The sequence below is a fragment of the Schistocerca nitens genome, chromosome 5, assembly GCF_023898315.1.
Source record: "Schistocerca nitens isolate TAMUIC-IGC-003100 chromosome 5, iqSchNite1.1, whole genome shotgun sequence".
NCBI lineage: Eukaryota > Metazoa > Arthropoda > Insecta > Orthoptera > Acrididae > Schistocerca > Schistocerca nitens.
The window spans coordinates 151417585-151438429 of record NC_064618.1 but is presented as its reverse complement, the minus strand read 5'-3'; the positions used below and the strand labels follow the sequence as shown (position 1 = coordinate 151438429).

The 20845-nt window shown below is 43.4% G+C and overlaps 1 protein-coding gene across 1 annotated transcript in view; it reads left to right on the top strand.

The window, feature by feature from the left end:
* LOC126260320 (uncharacterized) overlaps positions 1–20845 on the top strand; it is a 392453-nt gene that overhangs the window by 348714 nt on the left and 22894 nt on the right. Inside the window, exons 6-7 of the mRNA XM_049957644.1 lie at positions 6452–6509; positions 8647–10089. Of these exons, the coding sequence (XP_049813601.1) occupies positions 6452–6509; positions 8647–10089 (1501 nt within the window). The remainder of the gene's footprint in view (positions 1–6451; positions 6510–8646; positions 10090–20845) is intronic.

The following is a 20845-nucleotide window of genomic DNA, read 5'->3' as shown; positions in this document are numbered from 1 at the left end:
AGTCTCACTGCTCTGGATAACCTTGACTGCTGCACCATACGCCTGTCCATCAGTTCCATGAGTTGGCGACGCTGGCATGCCGGCGATTTTGTTACCACAATTGGTTCAAATGGCTCTGAGCACTGTGGGACTTAACTTCTGAGGTCATCAGTCCCCTAGAACTTAGAACTACTTAAACCTAACTAACCAAAGGACATCACACACATCCATGCCCGAGGCAGGATTCGAACCTGTGACCATAGCGGTCGCGCGGTTCCAGCCTGTAGCGCCTAGAACCGCTCGGCCACTCCGGCCGGCCGTTGTTACCACTCCGGGCACGTGACTGACTTGTCAGTTCAATACTTTCAGGCCGAGCCCACCTATTCAGACAACTTGACGTCGCCCCATTCCAGCCCATGCCACAGTCTACAGGCTTGTCTGCTATTTTCACTGAGGTGACAGCTCTGGCCTTTGGAAGACGCTGTTGTTTTCGCTTCCTGCAACTATTTACTGCTCACTCCAAGACGTTGAGTCCCAGCCTACTATTGTGAACAGCTTGGCTGCCGTGCCAATCTGAGCCCTGTCGACACACTGCAGGCTGGTTCGCCGTATCCATTGTAGCTATGGAGCTAACCTCCAGAAGATGTTACTACTTCCCGTTGCTGCAGCTGACTAACATCCACCGTGCTGCACCGAACTGAAGAATATGTCCGCCCCCGGTAGCTGAGTGGTCAGCGCGACAAAATGTCAATCCTGTGGGCCCGGGTTCGATTCCCGGCTCGGTCGGAGATTTTCTCCGATCAGGGACTGGGTGTTGTGTTGTCCTAATCATCATTTCCTCCCCATCGACGCACAAGTCGCCAAAGTGGCGTCAAATCGAAAGACTTACACCCGGAGAACAGTCTACCCGACGGGAGGCCCTAGACGCACGATATTTATTTATTTAACTGAAGAATAAATTCCAATCAGGTAGGAACCAAACACCCTCCCAGCACTCCAAATGATCAATGTACTAATGTATCCTATTACCCTGCAGGGATGACGCAAGCAATAAGTCACTTATTACAACTTCGCCTCACTGACCTATAATGTACGCTTGCTGCTGCCTGCCTACTTCCCCCATCTTTCAATAGAAACAGCGAGTCATTAACGCTATTTGCACAATGTGTAGTTCTAGCCTATAATCTATGCAATTTCCCATGGGAAGATGTCTCGGTCAAGAAAAAGTGTAATATTGTTATATCTCTCTGAGCACAAACTTCATGTTTTCAATGTCGCTACACACGTTCGACCACTTCTTTGACTGTCAACGACAACTGGTCGCCCATGACCTGCAGAAGTTACTGAGACAACACACCCACAGTCTTCGCAGGGGCCCTCCCGTAAATAACTCATAGGCTAATTTGCCCTTGTGCAGCAAACTTGCACATGGTATCTCGTGACAGATCATATCTGCAACAACACGAGGGAAGGCAAGACACAATATCTAAATCCTCTAAAGCTCCAAGTGAGAGCACCACGGTGGCACAATGTACAACCGCGCTCCACTGCCAGTTGTAGTGCAGGTTTAGGTGGATTAGGGTAAGGAGTGGGTGTTGAAGAGGTGGAGGCTTATTTTATAAATGCATTTATTATCAACATTAGTATTTTTACACAGTCACCACGACATGAATAGAGCGTTAGGCAATAAAAATAGATCAACAATAATCTGTTCAGAGTACATCCTTATGTAAAAATGCACATAACACTATAATAATAAAAAATATCGTCCTAACCGATATATACATGGTGGTCAGAAACAGTCTGACAAACTTGTGTGAGACAGGGTAGATCGTGCTGAGAAATCATTGATACGAAAAAAAAAATCGATACCTTGAGCCTTTTCGGAGTTAATTAGCACAGAAGTTAGCCAACCAGGCAGTTGCGGGTGCACATTCAAACAGCCCGAGCACGAGAGTGACACAAAAACTGGTCATTGGACATTGAACAGTAGTAGGGTTCAAACCCGAGAAAAATGCTAAGCAGTCTAGTGCACTGTCTTCTGCGCTGTGAGAACAACTGACGCTAATTCTATCTGACGGGCCGCTTGAATTTCCGCGTTCAGCGGCCTGGTTGCCTATCTTCAATGCTGTATATCTCGAAAACGGCATAAAGCATCGATATTTTTCGTAACAATAATTATCTCTCCCACAATCTACCTTGTAACACCCGTCCACGCTTCAGACTATTTCTGATCACCCTATATGTTGTTGTTGTTGTGGTCTTCAGTCCTGTGACTGGTTTGATGCAGCTCTCCATGCTACTCTATCCTGTGCAAGCTTCTTCATCTCCCAGTACCTATTGCAACCTACATCTTTCTGAATCTGCTTAGCGTATTCATCTCTTGGTCTCCCTATATAGCAACAATATCACCATTGTTTGGCTCAAATGGCTCTAAGCACTATGGGACTTAACATCGGAGGTCATCAGTCCCCTAGAATTTAGAACTACTTAAACCTAACTAACCTAAGGACATCACACACATCCATACCCGAGGCAGGATTCGAACCTGTGATCGTATCAGTCGCGCGGTTCCGAACTGAAGCGCCTAGAACCGCTCGGCCACCGTGGCCGGCTCACCATTGTTTGCCTTGAAGTTGTAACCTGTATATGTCCGAAGATCCGATGATGGCAGCTTTAGTTTCGCCGAAACCGGTAATCATGGAATAAGAAGAATTCCTGCGATCTTGGCTACCAGTGTATTGTTGTACTATATAGCAAATGTGTTCCAGCCCCTGTGACAAACAAGTGGGCGCAAACCAAGAACAACAAAATAAAAAGCACAATACTCGCACTCTCCTGCTGTTGTACGTTACAATCGGGCATCCATAACAACAAAGTACAATAACAATATAAAATCACAAGATCTATCTCTACTTCCAAGGGGCTCCACCAACAACTTACTGCTGCTACAGACAACAGGTTTACAAGGCTATCGACAACAACAGAAACATATTTTTCAGGGAACTTATAGCTATGTACAGTAGGTGAACAGACCTATAGCGTGATTCCAAAGACAATAAAGAACTGTCTCCTGTATAATGGTAGAACACGCTCTCAGCATGGAGATAAGACAAAATGTAAAGGCAGACTCTTGCACACTCATGCCCATGCTGTGCAATACCGGAACTTGTAACGAACATTTCGTATTCAAAACACATTCACCAGCCACTGGTCTATTAAATGTACACAATATGTGCTGAACAATAATCTCAGACAACCTCTCAGCTGCCCACCAAACACATTCAAGACCATGAATGACACTGCTAATTTTCTGTATAAAATAGCTCCACACTTCTCCGTATCTGAAGGCGTTTGGTATCTCATCTGGCTAATGTGTAATGACATGCCCATGCTTCAAGAGAAACATGTCCACTATGGCTTGGCCATATCCCGTGTTGGGGGTTGACTGCACAGGCTGGCAATCTTCTCGACATTACACGTTCCATTTGACGTTCTTTCTCAGTTGCTGGCCACTAACCAACTCTCTGGTCTGCTTCAACAGTGTTCTGCAAACAACTGTGGCATGCAGCCAAAACAATCCCAGAGTTTTCCCCGTGGCAGGACTAACACTCCCACGTCTCGCCTACCAATAACCACCTTGGCAGTGGCTAAAGAAGTACTTGCAGCATCTCCCCGTCATGTTGACTGACATATCCAGACACAGCTCACCAATATGGACCATCTTCTATGATGCCTCAACCATGGTGGCGGCGCTGGAGTCCAGACGATGTCGTTATCACACGGTCCAGCTGACTCACTCCTCACTGCAACACTTTCAGACCCCCTCTCCATATAAATTTGGCTACCAAACTATTCCTTCTCCATTTTCTCCCAACTTCAGCCCTATCTTCCAAACATGCAATCTCCCTTTTGAGACCAGTCACAAACCAATTTTCACTGCTCATAATGCTTTGTAAATAGTGATATATTTCATGTAGTCCATGTCGTAGATCTGTTGGCCACCAAAATTCGCATGATTACAGCGCAACGGAGGACATCTGGGACGCAGCCGGAAGCTAGATCAACTCCCTCAGACCAATGGCTAATTTATAGAAATTGCTTGACTTGTGCGTAGACATCTGGTGCTAAATACCTTCAGAAACCCACCAAGACTTGTCCAATCCGTGCCATACAGACTCTTCCAAATCTGGTGTGCGCACAGTCTGCCGCACATTCGTTTGAAAGAACCCATGATAGCACAAACGCCAAAAAAAGGGCTTGAAATATTGTGATGTGGTTGGTGTCTGTGATGGTACATGTTTTAGTATAGCCATGCAGTCTCTCGGCCGTCTACATCTGCTTGGTCGTACACAAGCTCCATCTCGGTTTGTTCCCGACATGATTACCGGACCTTTCTGCTGCTTTCTGTACGCTGTGTCAATCGCACTGCTTGCAACACACAAGTAACACACGCCACATGGTCAGAGGAACTTCCATTAGTCAGCGGTACCTACCATGGCAACGATGCATTTCCGGGTACATGTTCAAAGCACCTTTTTTCCTCGATATTCAGTCAGGAAACCGTATCAACAATTTTTCAGTTTTATTAATGTTCACCGTATGTACCCGCATCGAAGTCGTGCTGTGTTGCAAATGCGCTGCAGCGGCGCCCTCTAACAGAAACGTTTCGATAGCCCCTTATACACCGTAAGGAGGATATATTCAGCCAAGAATTTTTGTAACTTATTTTTTATTGTAGCCTACTGTATATGCACGGAAACCATATAAGTTTTTACTATACATCATGCTAGATTCACTAGCCTGCGTTCCACAAATCTACAATTATGTCAGTTCTGTCCTGACGCAAGGAATGAAATACAGGTAGGAAACAAATACATACATATGTACGTAAGTCTGTAAGCTTTCGTGATCGTTGCCATTGAAGCTAAAACGTTTTAGGATGTTAGGCCGTGTCACTGTTCCTCTACAAGAACGACGTTTCGACTCCGCTGCTGGGATCTTCTTTAGGATACTGTGGCAGTCACGGTTACCAGTGTATTCAACTAACAGTGAACAGCACAAGATCCTGAAGAATATTCCAGCAGAGGGAGCGAAACCTCGATCACGTAGGAGAAACATGGCACGACTTAACATCATAGAAGATTTTACCTTCACATACTCAATAGTTAGTCTACGTGGTATGGTGAATCTTCGTTAGAAAACTCATACATGGAGGTATTCTTTCCTCTGTTCTCTTTCTTTGATTTTACGTTAATCATTAGAACTTATTAACATTGCTTGTGGTTGAAATCTGGAACGAACAAAACAAATGAACTTTTAAACTAATACTTAGACAGCTGAGACGACTGTTACCAACCACTATGGTTTTCTTATCAGTGACATTTATGTTCAGATATTTCGACTAGAATCGATAATACATGATACAGAGCTACTGTTGTTAATTTGTCACTATCATGCCATGGATTAAGTGACAGTAAACTGCACAACCTATTAAATCTCTTTCTCTATAGAACATCTGGATATAGTTTTTAAGTGTTGTATCGTATATGAATGAAGAAAGCGGATTACAAGAAACTACAATTAAATATCTTTTGAAAGTTGCACTACACACTTCTTACATGTTGGCTAGGTATCAAGTTACAAAAACAAAGGTTTGGGGTTAGAATCCCAGTCAGTCCTGGGAAACGTTATTTTGTAGCTTTAAGTTCTTATAGGTCTTTTCATATGTGTCAACGGTTAATATACACAAAAAGTACTAAATTTCACGCAGTTTAGGGTCCACGTGTAACTGTAAATACCCTTTCAGCTTACTTGGTACTGCACTTCACAGCTCAAAGAATACTATTGGCATACCACCTGCGACAGGTGCCCTGTTAAGAGACACCTTAGTGCCAACCAAAGTTTGACTGATAGAACAGCACTCCTAGCAGCCACATAGTCTGTTATCACGAAAATTTCAAAGTGCATACCACTTTACTGAAACGCCAAAAGCTACAGTCTGGAACCGCGCGACCGCTACGGTTGCAGGTTCGAATCCTGCCTCGGGCCTGGATGTGTGTGATGTCCTTCTAAGTTCTAGGGGACTGATGACCTCAGAAGTTAAGTCCCATAGTGCTCAGAGCCATTTGAACCATTTTGAAACGGCAAAAAGTGCTGGACTTCGTATGACTACTGTGCTTCCTTTTAATTTCGCAATGTGCCTGTAAACAATTATTTTTGTTATGACATATGTCACAGATGTGAAAATAATGCCACATCACTCGTTACATTTTATCACTTAGAAATATTTTCCACAGAAATAATAATAGAAAGAAAGTCGAGTTATTGCGCGGTGCACTTACGTCTTTCTATATTTTCTACGGAGAAATTTACATACTGTGTATACCAGATAATATATTATTGCTTTGTCTTACTATTTTTCATACGACTGCCAAGTCGGACTACATTCTCAACTCTGTCCTTGTTACAGGTGGCGGAGGATTTACTGGAACTAATGGTTCATATTGCAGAGAATCCAACGCGTTGGCGTAAGTATCAGTGAACCCATTTCGTCTCATACGTGTTAGGTTCGTTGTGGTCACGCCAAATAATCAACACAAACTGATATCTTGAGACTTCGACATGTGTACCCCTGGACGCTGACGACTACGTCATGGAGGCAACCCTTTGAATGCTGTGCTATGAAGGTCATCTAGCTAAAAAGTCTACAGCGAGATCATGAAAACTATTGTCCAGCAGTTTAATGGCAAATATTCAACATGTAACGAAATCGTATTTTAAGGCACAAAACAAAATATAAGTCAGATTCCCAAGTATCGTTGCTTCATACAGTACGAACAGTCTTTCACGGTCAGTGGAGGGTAGGGAACGTCGAATCGATGAAAATTTTCCAGATAATCATAGGCCCGAAATGCGCCACTGTCGATATACGGCCACGAGATGTCGATCAATGTGAGCCGTGGGTAGTTGGGAATAGAGGGTGGGGGAGAAGGGGGCGGAGGGAGGGGCAGATGATTGCCCGGTAGGTGAACGTGTTAGGCGTGTCCAGCAGTATGAGCGAGCAGCAGCACAGCAAATTATCTTAAAAAGTTAGAAGTATTATGATACTTCAAGAGTACTTGATTTGGTAATCAAGTTTTAACCAGTAAACATATTAAATATTCCCATAGCTCAATAACGGTGAATTTCAGAGCTGTGGTTATCTGGAAAACTTACCTCCATTCGACGTCCTCCACACTATGCAGTTAATTTTGCAACGAATAAGAATGAAAAATGCCTCTGATTTTGTCATCGTAGTATTTCCGCTAGTAAGAAGAAGCAATGGATCTGTTGACTCTTTCAGGAACGCACGTCCTCGGAACGTTAATAATAAACCACACTGTGACACAGAACGCCTCTCTTGCAGTGTCTATCACTGGATTTCATTGATTACTTCTGTGAAGCTTTCGTGCTTACTATAGGAACCCGTAACGAAATGTGCTGCTCTTTTTTCGATCTTCTCTATCTGCTACGGATCTCACGCTAACGAGTAAATTCAAGTACAGGTCGAAAGGGTGTTTCCTGAACTGCTTTCTTTATTGATAGACTAAATTTCCTAACGATTCTTCCCATGAAAGTCTGCCTCACTTCTGACTAATTTTTCGTGGTGGTTCCACTTCATATCTCTCCGTATACGTACTCCTAGGTGTTTAATGGAAGAAACTGCTTCCAGGGGTTGTTCAGCAATCGTGTAATGATACAATAAACGGTGTTTATGTCTGTTCATTCGCAGCAAGTTACATTTGTTTATTTTGAGGGTCGGATGCATTCCCTGCAGCAAACGTCGATCCTTTGCAAGTCTTGCTACAATTTCCTTGCGCTCCCTCTCTGTATACAACATCACCCGCGAAAACCGTCATGGAAATTCCGACGTTATCTACACAACAAACCACAATCACACTGTGTTTTGGTGAAGTGAAAAGTGCTTTACTACGTTATTTGTGCAAAATACTTGTTATAGTTACGTGTGCATCACAACGCCTCAGCATGATGCGGAGAATGGAAGTGCTTACCACACGAAAACGTAAGTAAAAACGAATATAGGCGCGAAAACATCGCAACAAACTAAATTACATTCTAGAAGATAGGTTAACTCCCAGCAAAAAACTTTCTCGTGAACATCGTTTAGTTGCAGATGACAAGCCACATGTAGTAATTAACACCCAAGTGATCCAGAAAATTCGTGCACACCAAATGTAAACGTATTTACAAAAAGAAACGATCTATTGTTTGAACTAAAGATGCACATAATTTTACAATCATTTAACAAAAATTTCACATTACAGAATAAAGAAAAACGAAAACCCACTGATGATAGCGTAGTGGTGCCGAAACATACGTATTTGGGTACTGAGAAAAAACGGTGTTTTCCATAACTGGCGGACCTCACATCCAACCCTTATAAGAACGTTATGACGATTCACTTCAACTCATAACAGAAACAAATCTCTTCCAAAAAGTCCTTGTTTGCGTCACTCTTGCCTGGCACATCACTTTAAACTGCTCGCTAAATAAACATGCCGATCATACATAGAACACTTACTAGTGTGAAGTACCATGAAAATTAGAAAAATAGAATGAGAAAATTTAATAACCTAACACTATCCACGACCTCTTTTCTTACAGAAAGGCTGGCATCAAATCTGAAACAGGACGGAGACCAGAATGATGGCTATCGCTCGCTGACGAAACGCAGGAGTTTGGAAAGGCTGAAACACAGACATCAGCAGAGGGAATTCGACTGGAGTAAGCTGAACGAGTACAGGGAGACGCCGGGGCCCCAGCCCCCTGACACCAAAGAGAGGAAGAACAGGTTGCGGCAGCTGATGAAGGCTGGCGTGCTGCCCGAAGACGACCACATTCTCAGGCCTCTGGGCAAGAACAGGTCTGGCAAAGGAGGAAACGGGACGAGAAATAGAAACAAGACCAAGGCCAGACAGAGGGGGAGGGGCAGGAATAGGCCCAGCCGCAGGAAACTGTCTAGGAAGGGCGGCGCAAGCCACGGGAGGCAGAACAGCACGGATTCTGACAGAACGACTACTGTAGTCACTGACGCTCCATCAGATGTGGAGGTTACCAACACGACGAGGAAGACTCTCCATCCGATGCACGACAAAGAGTTCTTAGAATACGCGCGACAAGTGGCGTCGAGGTACCAGACGCCGCTAACGGATGACGTCATCAGAGAAAAGGTGATGCAGGGCTGGAAAGGGACGCCCGCTCCAGAGAAGGCGAAGCCGACTTACGACGGGCAGAACTTGGGCCAGTACGACCCAGAAGCAGTCATTTCTAGGTACAAATACGTCCTGACAGACGAGGCCATCCGAGAGAAAATCATGCAAGGCCCGAGAGGACCTTCCTCGGCAACGCGTGAGCGTCAAAGGCCTCCACTGCCACCGCCGCGCAACATAACTGTACCGCCGTACCGTGAACCGTTCTCTTTCGCGACGGGTGAGTGGTCGGGTTGGAAGAACTCGAGCCACGAACGGTCCCAACAGCAGCAACAGCGGGAGAGGACTGGTGCGGAACGAATCATGGCGGGGAGAAACGACAGCGGAATGGTTAACGTGTCCACGCGTGGAGGCGTCCAGTACGAGACAGGCCGGAGGTCACCCCCGATAGGTGCAGGAATACAGTTGAAGCACGACCGTTATTCGACCAGAGACGAAATATGGCAGAATTTCTTCAACAGGGCGCTGAACAACACGCACGTGGACAGGGGGTGGGAGAATGAGCAGGGGGTGCAGCCGAAGCAGGCGGTAAGTGCTGGCGGGGGCGGCGGGGGCGTGGACGACAACAACCTGCCGGTGGGGCCCGCGCCGCAGCCGACGCCGCGACGCCTGCCGCACTTCACGTACCACCGCGTGACGTCACAACCGGCGCCGCGCTCCCGACACCGCGACGCCTACGTGGCCGTGTCGGTGGCGGCGCCGCCGGAAGGACACCGCCAGCGCCACAAGGGGGCGGGATCGCCGCTGCCGGGGGCGGAACAGGGAGCTGCCCCCGCCACCGCCACCGCCGCGACGCCGACCGTCGCTGCAGGCCCGCCGGCCACCACTCCGGCGCCAAGTGAGTAACAGTATTTCTTCAGAGCTTTTTGGGTATATATCGCCAATACGTAAATTATATATATATATATATATATATATATATATATATATATATACCGGATGATCAAAAAGTCAGTGTAAACTTGAAAACTGAAAAAATCACGGAATAATCCTTAGAGATATAGTTCGATCACGATACACTTGCGACTTCAGGTAACCCCAAAGCCAATAATCGCACAGACTGAGGTCTGGGGACCTGGGAGGTCAAGCATGACGAAAGTGGCGACTGAGCACACGATCATCACCAAACGACGCGCGCAAGAGATCTTTCACGCGTCTGGCAATATGGGGTGCAGCGCCATCCTGCATGAACATCGTACGTTCCAGCAGGTGTTTAGCAGGCTGGCTGGGGATGATGCGATTCTGTAACATATCGGCGTACCTCTCACCCGCCACGGTAGCAGTTACAAAACCAGAATCACGCATTTCCTCGAAGAAGAAAGGCCCGATAACGGTAGATGTGGTAAATCCAATCCATACCCTGACTTTCTCGTCGTGCAATGGAGTTTTCACGACAGTTTTACGTTTTTCGGTAGCCCAAATTCTGCAGTTGTGGGCGTTGACAGACCCTCGGAGAGTGAAATGAGCTTCGTCGGTCCACAACACGTTACTCAACCAATCGTCATCTTCCGCCATCTTTTGAAACGCCCACACCGCAAATGCCCTCCGCTTCACTAAATCGCCAGGTAGCAGTTAATGATGCCAATGGATTTTGTACGGATAGCATCGGAGTGTACGCGTAAGTGCCAACCGAACAGTAGTGTATGGAATGCCGGTGCGACGTGCGGCTGCACTAGCGCTGACTTCCCCGTGCATAGACGAACCCGCTACAGTCTCCATTTCTTCCTGAACTGTCTCAGCAGCATTACGCCCTGTGCTCGGTCGGCCACTACGGGGTCTATCGTCTAAACAACCCGTGGCTTCGAACTTCGAAATCATTCTCGTCACAGCCGCATTTGTCACCGGACCTTTACCCGTTCGAATCCCCTTCCTATGGCGATAGGATCGTAACGCTGAACTGGCACATTCCCCATTCTGATAATACAGCTTCACTAAAAGCACCTTTTCAGGCAACGTCAACACCCTGCGACTGCTGGCGCATCTGATTCTCTCTCTCATTACAGCTCCTTTTACACACGATTGTCATGCGCAGTCACTGACGTTTTGCTGTCCAGCGCCATCTGTAGGACATTTTGTGAACGTTGTTTCTTTTTTTTTATTCAATAAAACCCCATGTCATTCCAAGCATGTGTGTCAATTTTTACCTCTCTACCTACATGATTCCGTGGTTTATTAAGTTTTTAATTTTATACTGACTTTTTGATCACCCGGTATACATCGATTAATCGATATTAAGTACTGAATAGCGAAAGCTATATATTTATTGATTTATTTTCTGCTTTTTCCTGATTAGAAGGCAAGAAGTCGGCTCATGGGAACTAGATTTCTTGCCCATTCCAATTACAACCAATCTTTTCTACCTGAAAATATATGTCTTACAATGGACTTAATTTAATTTCATGTTCAGTACTACAAACGAGCACCAGATTTGATCATGAATGTATGTATACTGCAAATTCACGACAGCTTGTTACTTCCGTGCGTCATTTGTACCGCTGCAAATTATAGACTCAAGATCCAAAATGCACACATTCGGTGACAGCACTGTATGAGAATGATTTTATTACTCCCTGTTCCCGACTATGAGGCAGAATGTCCACTTCTCTTGCTCCCTCAATGACTGGATGAAGAAAAGATAGACGCAGTGTAACAGTATGGTACACTCGGGATAAAAATCACACATATTAATGCACTGGTATTTAATGGAGAGTGGACTCTGTTATCTGAAATGTTTAGTCCTCATTTCACACCGGTTTTGTCGGAAACTGCTCAAAAATACTTAATACGCCAAGTCTCTTCTGTTCCGTCCAGAAGAGTGGAAGCAGACTGACAGACACCGTATTAAAGTAAGGGTTCTGTTAATGACTAGCGGTGATGATTATTGGTTTCATTAATTTGTGTCTTGTAAGTGAGTGGTTTATAGCACATTGTGACTTTTATTGGTTGATGTTCGCTGTAATGAAGTGTTATCAATTTTTAAATGTTTGTTAATCATTTCTGAGACTCTGATCAGTTTTTTTTTAATTCATGTAAATATTTTAAATATCTATCGACAAGTCGAAATATCGATATTTTCGACTCTATAATACCTACACCTTTTACAACTACCGATACTATATATACAGTACCGATTGGGCAAATTTAGGCCGCTGTTCCCTTACACCAAACCTCAGACACATAGGTCGGGACCAAACTTTCTATGTCGATAGAGTATCAACCAAAACACCGATTTAGTTCTTGCTGTGTGTTGTCGTCCAGTAGAACGTGCGTAAACGGTAATTAAAAATAACGCTATCACTAGAAAGCACAGGAAAAGCGTTTCTGTGAATGCTCATTTCGTATATCTCATGTGGGTGTGTTAGCGTGTGAAGTGGTAGTACCAAATATCCCGCGTTCAAAGCCCGCTGTAGTTTTAACTGTTTACGCGTGAAGCTATTACATGGGAGAAGATTTTCCTGGCATGTAAAAGGACTTTCTGGAGTATTTTTGGCAGTCTCCTTTCGCTTCATTAGTAACAAACCTTTTAGTAGCAAATCTATAGAGGACATTTGCATACATACATGTGCGACAGAACATACACCAATCGTGATGAAGCAGATAATGCAATCGTAGTTTCACAGAATAAACATAAACAGTTGGAACAGTAGAATAAAGAAACAATTGCTTCACGCTTTTCGAAGTATTAATAGTCATTTATAAGACTTTCACGCTTAATACAGAAACAAAATTACTTTTATTGTAATTTGACCCCAGGACCCTTAATACAATCTAACTCTCTACCAACTTTCCCACGTAAGCTGTATGTTTCAGTGACACTTATGGTCTTGTTCTGCTTCGTAGTTCTTGGGTTGCTTTTAATTACCGTTTACATTTGTTCTATTGGACGAAAGTACATAGTAAGACCTAAATCGGTGTTTCGGTTGGTACTCTGTCGACATAAAATGTTCCATACTCATCTGAGGTTTGAAGTCATGGAAAGTGCAGTGACCTGTAAGAAGTATCATTCTGGAAGGTTTTGGAGCATTTGAATACGCTCCAGACGCAAGTAATATTTTTTTATGACCTTTCCACAGCTACATCACAATCGAGACTGGGAATGGCGGTTATCAGTCGGTTTTCAGTTACATCGGTTTTCTTCAACACCAGTTTAACCTGACTGCTAAAACCGCTCACAATAATCGGTTTCTGAATTAACCGAATTGAGGTCCTTTGTTCCTATTATTTTCTGTAATAAACGCAAGAACCGAAAGAAGATTGAAAAATTTTGACTCCTTCAGTTTCAAGATAATACGATAGTAAAAGAAAACTTAGTCCGTCCACCGTCACTGCTTTTCTGGACGAGTGGTAAGTAGCTGAATGCTACAAAAAATTCACCAGGATTCTCCTACTGATAATAGTGTTCTTTGTAACTCTGCTCAAAAATCATGTAATAATCGATAATCGTACCACTATAGGTAAAGGTGGATAAATGGGCCCCCACTTTGTTTTTTTTTATATAACACCTTTTATTTTTAGTATAATCACCTGAAATTAACAGAAATCATTTCTCTAGTATGTCCTGCAAATAGTTACGACATGTTTTGGTTCAACTTTTTAATATTTAAAACAAAATTTTATTTTTCCTGATAGTCTGCATTTTGTTGCGTCAAGAATTTGTGCTGGTAATATGGGCCCCAAGGTAGTTTGAAATAAAAAGAAACAAAAATTTGAAAACATAACTTTATTTAATTTTTGTGTATTATGAAAGAAAGATTCACTCTGAACATTGTTAATTAGTCTACTGGTGGGATGATTTTCACAGCCTATGCCTAGTCTATTCACAATAGTCACACACATAAGCATCTTTTTACACGTTACAAGTGATCCCCTTTCAGCTGCAGATAATGCACCAACTTGCCTTTTTCTCCTCAGGCCGATGACACGAGAAATTTTTCTTTGAACGACAGTAAGACCTGAATCGTCTGCCAGCCGGGGTGGTCGAGCGGTTCTAGGCGCTACAGTCTGGAACCGCGCGACGGCTACGGTCGCAGGTTCGAATCCTGCCTCGGGCATGGATGTGTGTGATGTCCTTAGGTTAGTTAGGTTTAAGTAGTTCTGAGTTCTCGGGGACTGATGACCTCAGCAGTTAAGTCCCATAGTGCTCAGAGCCATTTTTTGACTCGTCTACATTAAAAACTCTGGCCGCAGGATATTTGTAGTTACTGAACGCAGCTTCAAGTAAACTGAAGAAATTGTCGACAGCTTGTTTATTAAACCCATTAGCACATGAAATCGAAGTTTCGGATGGCTTCAAAATAGACAGAATATTTTTGTGCCGTGACATAAAATGGTCAAACCAAGTTCGACCAGAAACTTCACCCTTTACAAATGGATGAGGGATTTTATTTCTTGTACAAAGCGGGTAGGCCATGCGATTGACGTCATTTCTGGTAAGGCTGTAGAATTTGGATTCCATAATAAGAAGATATTTAACCAGTTCATCCTCAAGTCCCTGTGGTAAAATCGGTGGACGGTCCAGTTTAATATTAACTATTTCTTCGACCGGTTTATCGATTCGTGAAAGCCTTTAGAGTGTAGAACGAGGGACAGAGTACACTTTAACCGCATTTTTCAACCCCATTTTTTTCTCTATAATAGCTACAATAGCATTTGACATATTGGCTTTGTCCCACGATTGCCGTTTCGATTTTTTTGGTGGTACAAGATGTCTTCGAGGCATCTGAAACATAAAGAGTAGCAATATTTGTAAATGGTCCCATAAAATTTGATTGATTTTACGGGGCCCATAATACCAGCAGCAAAAGGGGCCCATATATCCACCCTCGACATCTTGGGAAAAATGATTTTGCCTACGGTTAGTTTAGTTCGCAACCGACGTTAATTAATGTAAAACGGCATCCCAACAACAAGCCAAATACGTACCTTACCTTAGTTTTAGTAATAACATGTTAGAAATTTGAGTTTTATTCAAATAAACACTAACCTTTCAAACTTTTGATGACAGCGAAAAAATTCACAGCACAACTACTCACAAACCATGACAGCTATTACGTCTGCACACACCACAGTGAAGTTTGGCAACTATTTCTAGTAGTTCATGTGATTTCCGCTAGAATTCGTTTCCTGTACTTCCAAATATGTAGGGGGCCCATAATACCAGCAGGGGCCCATTTTTCCACCTTTGCCTCTACTTGGGCATTACAAATAGTCAGTGCTAAAGGGTGAAAACTGAGGTTGAAGAACTCTACCTTTCGTGTTAATTTGTCCGCTTTCAAGGACTACAAGCAGTTAAAGGCATATTTCGTAGACACAGGCAGCAAATCAGTTACTTTCTAGTTTTTATCGTAAACTATGAATGTAGTGTTAAGTTTCAAGTCTTCTCCTCATCTGAAGTCGAACGTCCGTTGTCGAGATTAGGGATGGTGGCATAAAAATGACGTTCTACGACGACAGTAAAAAGCTGCCATACAGAGCAAACACTACAAGTCATGCACAATGTATGTACACACGTGCTATCTAATAGGCCACGGCGCATGGTATTTGTGAAAGTATTGTGTCAGTAATGCTGTACCAATTTTTATGCCCTGTGTTTTTCGCTCGTTCTGTCGCCATTGTTACTAAAACAGTACGGATCGCTTTTCCCATTTTCTATTATAACGCAATGTTTCAGAGCAATGGAACTTTTGTTTTTCAATGAAAGGTTTAGTTAATAACAAACATTTTAGCACTGCCCCTATGGCTAATTGATATTTCGGTTTTTTTACCCTGCTGTTAGCATAAAACAGCACCTTTATAACCGAGGCCAAACAGATACAGAAATATACCCATATTCACAACTAAAATACCGGTATCTGTGTAACTAGTTGGTTTTTCCCTTCCGTAGTCGAGACGGCCCCCCATGAACCATGGACCTTGCCGTTGGTGGGGAGGCTTACGTGCCTCAGCGATACAGATGGCCGTACCGTAGGTGCAACCACAACGGAGGGGTATCTGTTGAGAGGCCAGACAAACATGTGGTTCCTGAAGAGGGGCAGCAGCCCTTTCAGTAGTTGCAGGGGCAACAGTCTGGATGATTGACTGATCTGGCCTTGTAACATTAACCAAAACGGCCTTGCTGTGCTGGTACTGCGAACGGCTGAAAGCAAGGGGAAACTACAGCCGTAATTTTTCCCGAGGACATGCAGCTTTACTGTATGATTAAATGATGATGGCGTCCTCTTGGGTAAAATATTCCGGAGGTAAAATAATCCCCCATTCGGATCTCCGGGCGGGGACTACTCAAGAGGACGTCGTTATCAGGAGAAAGAAAACTGGCATTCTACGGATCGGAGCGTGGAATGTCAGATCCCTTAATCGGGCAGGTAGGTTAGAAAATTTAAAAAGGGAAATGGATAGGTTAAAGTTAGATATAGTGGGAATTAGTGAAGTTCGGTGGCAGGAGGAATAAGACTTTTGGTCAGGTGATTACAGGGTTATAAATACAAAATCAAATAGGGGTAATGCAGGAGTAGGTTTAATAATGAATAAACAAATAGGAGTGCGGGCTAGCTACTGCAAACAGCATAGTGAACGCATTATTGTGGCCAAGATAGACACAAAGCCCATGCCTACTACAGTAGTGCAAGTTTATATGCCAACTAGCTCTGCAGATGATGAAGAAATTGATGGAATGTATGACGAGATAAAAGAAATTATTCAGGTAGTGAAAGGAGACGAAAATGTAATAGTCATGGGTGACTGGAATTCGTCAGTAGGAAAAGGGAGAGAAGGAAACATAGTAGGTGAATATGGATTGGGGGGAAGAAATGAAAGAGGAAGCCGCCTTGTAGAATTTTGCACAGAGCATAACTTAATCATAGCTAACACTTGGTTCAAGAATCATAAAAGAAGGTTGTATACTTGGAAGAATCCTGGAGATACTAAAAGGTATCAGATAGATTATATAATGGTAAGACAGATTTAGGAACCAGGTTTTAAATTGTAAGACATTTCCAGGGGCAGATGTGGATTCTGACCACAATCTATTGGTTATGAACTGCAGATTGAAACTGAAGAAACTGCAAAAAGGTGGGAATTTAAGGAGATGGGACCTGGATAAACTGAAAGAACCAGAGGTTGTAGAGAGTTTCAGGGAGAGCATAAGGGAACAATTGACAGGAATGGGGGAAAGAAATACAGTAGAAGAAGAATGAGTAGCTCTGAGGGATGAAGTAGTGAAGGCAGCAGAGGATCAAGTAGGTAAAAAGACGAGGGCTAATAGAAATCCTTGGGTAACAGAAGAAATATTGAATTTAATTGATGAAAGGAGAAAATATAAAAATGCAGTAAATGAAGCAGGTAGAAAGGAATACAAACGTCTGAAAAATGAGATCGACAGGAAGTGCAAAATGGCTAAGCAGGCATGGCTATAGGACAAATGTAAGGATGTAGAGGCTTGTCTCACTAGGGGTAAGATAGATACTGCCTACAGGAAAATTAAAGAGACCTTTGGAGAGAAGAGAACCACTTGTATGAATATGAAGAGCTCAGATGGCAACCCAGTTCTAAGCAAAGAAGGGAAGGCAGAAAGGTGGAAGGAGTATATAGAGGGTTTATACAAAGGCGATGTACTTGAGGACAATATTATGGAAATGGAAGAGGATGTAGATGAAGATGAAATGGGAGATAAGATACTGCGTGAAGAGTTTGACAGAGCACTGAAAGACCAGAGTCGAAACAAGGCCCCGGGAGTAGACAACATCCCATTAGAAATACTGATGGCCTTGGGAGAGCCAGTCATGACAAAACTCTACCATCTGGTGAGCAAGATGTATGAGACAGGCGAAATACCCACAGACTTCAAGAAGAATATAATAATTCCAATCCCAAAGAAAGCAGGTGTTGACAGATGTGAAAATTACCGAACTATCAGTTTAATAAGTCACAGCTGCAAAATACTAAGGCGAATTCTTTACAGACGAATGGAAAAACTGGTAGAAGCGGACCTCGGGGAAGATCAGTTTGGATTCCCTAGAAATGTTGGAACACGTGAGGCAATACTAACCTTACGACTTATCTTAGAAGAAAGATTAAGAAAAGGCAAACCTACGTTTCTAGCATTTGTAGACTTAGAGAAAGCTTTTGACAACGTTAACTGGAATACTCTCTTTCAAATTCTGAAGGTGGCAGGGGTAAAATACAGGGAGCGAAAGGCTATTTACAATTTGTACAGAAACCAGATGGCAGTTATAGGAGTCGAGCGGCATGAAAGGGAAGCAGTGGTTGGGAAAGGAGTGAGACAGGGTTGTAGCCTCTCCCCGATGTTATTCAATCTGTATATTGAGCAAGTAGTAAAGGAAACAAAAGAAAAATTCGGAGTAGGTATTAAAATTCATGGAGAAGAAGTAAAAACTTTGAGGTTCGCCGATGACATTGTAATTCTGTCAGAGACAGCAAAAGACTTGGAAGAGCAGTTGAACGGAATGGACAGTGTCTTGAAAGGAGGATATAAGATGAACATCAACAAAAGCAAAACGAGGATAATGGAATGTAGTCAAATTAAATCGGGTGATGCTGAGGGGATTAGATTAGGAAATGAGACACTTAAAGTAGCAAAGGAGTTTTGCTATTTGGGGAGCAAGATAACTGATGATGGTCGAAGTAGAGAGGATATAAAATGTAGACTGGCAATGGCAAGGAAATCGTTTCTGAAGAAGAGAAATTTGTTAACATCGAGTATAGATTTAAGTGTCAGGGAGTCGTTTCTGAAAGTATTTGTATGGAGTGTAGCCATGTATGGATGTGAAACATGGACGATAACCAGTTTGGACAAGAAGAGAATAGAAGCTTTCGAAACGTGGTGCTACAGAAGAATGCTGAAGATAAGATGGGTAGATCACGTAACTAATGAGGAGGTATTGAATAGGATTGGGGAGAAGAGAAGTTTGTGGCACAATTTGACTAGAAGAAGGGATCGGTTTGTAGGACATGTTTTGAGGCATCAAGGGATCACAAATTTAGCGTTGGAGGGTAGCGTGGAGGGTAAAAATCGTAGAGGGAGACGAAGAGATCATTACACTAAGCAGATTCAGAAGGATGTAGGTAGCAGTAGGTACTGGGAGATGAAGAAGCTTGCACAGGATAGAGTAGCATGGAGAGCTGCATCAAACCAGTCTCAGGACTGAAGACCACAACAACAGTCGAGACGGGTGTAACAAGAACCCTGACACCTCACAGCGTTGTTGTTACCTTTCAACTGCGAAACGCTAACGGCTGCAGGCGAAAACAGCAGCCGTCTACAGAGCTGTGGCAACACTGAGGTGTTGCCATAGAAATGTTTACAAAATCGTGTTACCTTATTGTTTGAGCTGGACCCACAAAGTTGCCGCACCAGGCCCACTGTAACTGTCGGTAATCAACTTGACTCAACTATAGTTATAGTTTATTTGGTTACTACTACACTGCTAGTCATTAAAGGGAAGAGGTCTGAATTTGGCTAAGGGCATGTAAAAAGAGTTGTTTTTGTGTGTGGGCTGAAGGGAGTAGGGGGAGGGGACGGAATTGACACACACGGTTCTGTTCTCGGTCTACTGCTTTTTATTTATACACATATACAGCATGAACCAAAATCACTCGCTCGCGCGTGATAGCCAAATTCCTAGTACACTAACAGCCCAAAAACGTCTGTACCAAAATTTCGTCAGGTACGCATTTGTAGAAGAAAATGGAAGTCAAAGAAAGACAATTTGTAACATTACAATAACATGACGAATGGAAACGGAAAAAGATCGAACTACCATTTCTTCAAAAAACACGATTTCAGTGCTTTTGTGTTCTCCGTACTCTGTTGAATGTCCCTAGACGTCATCCAGGTGCTAAACCACGCAAAACGTTTTTGAACATGTGCATGGTTCTAGTGCCAAGCTGTTCTACCTTGTGGGGCTCTAAATTTTAAAAGACGTAAGTGTTCTTTACTGTCTGCAGTCCTATTAGAAAATTAATGCTGTGTTTCTGTACATACATTGTTGTTGTTATCGTCTTCGGTCCAAAGTCTGGGTTGATACAGCTCTCCATGATACCCTGTTCTGTGCGAGCTTCTGCGTCTCTGAATAACTTCTGGAACGTATAGCCTTCTGAATGTGCTTGCGTCTACATCTACATCTATGTGATTACTCTGCTATTCACAATTAAGTGCCTGGGAGAAGGTTCAATGCACCACCTCCAAGCTGTCTTTCTACCGTTCCACTCTCGAACGGCACGCGGGAAAAACGAGCACTTACATTTTTTTGTGTGAGCCCTGATTTCTCTTATTTTATCGTGATGACCATTTCTCCCTATGTTGATGGGTGCCAACAAAATATTTTCACAATCGGAGGAGAAAACTGGTGATTGAAATTTCATGAGAACATCCAGTCGCAACGAAAAACGCCTTTGTTTAATGATTGCCACGCCAATGCACGTATCATATCTGTGACGCTATCTCCCCTATTTCGCGATAATACAAAACGAGCTGCCCTTCTTTGTACGTTTTCGATGTCATCCGTCAGTCCCAGCTGAAGTGGATCGCACACCGCACCGCAGTACTCCAGAATAGAGCGGACAAGCGTAGTGTAAGC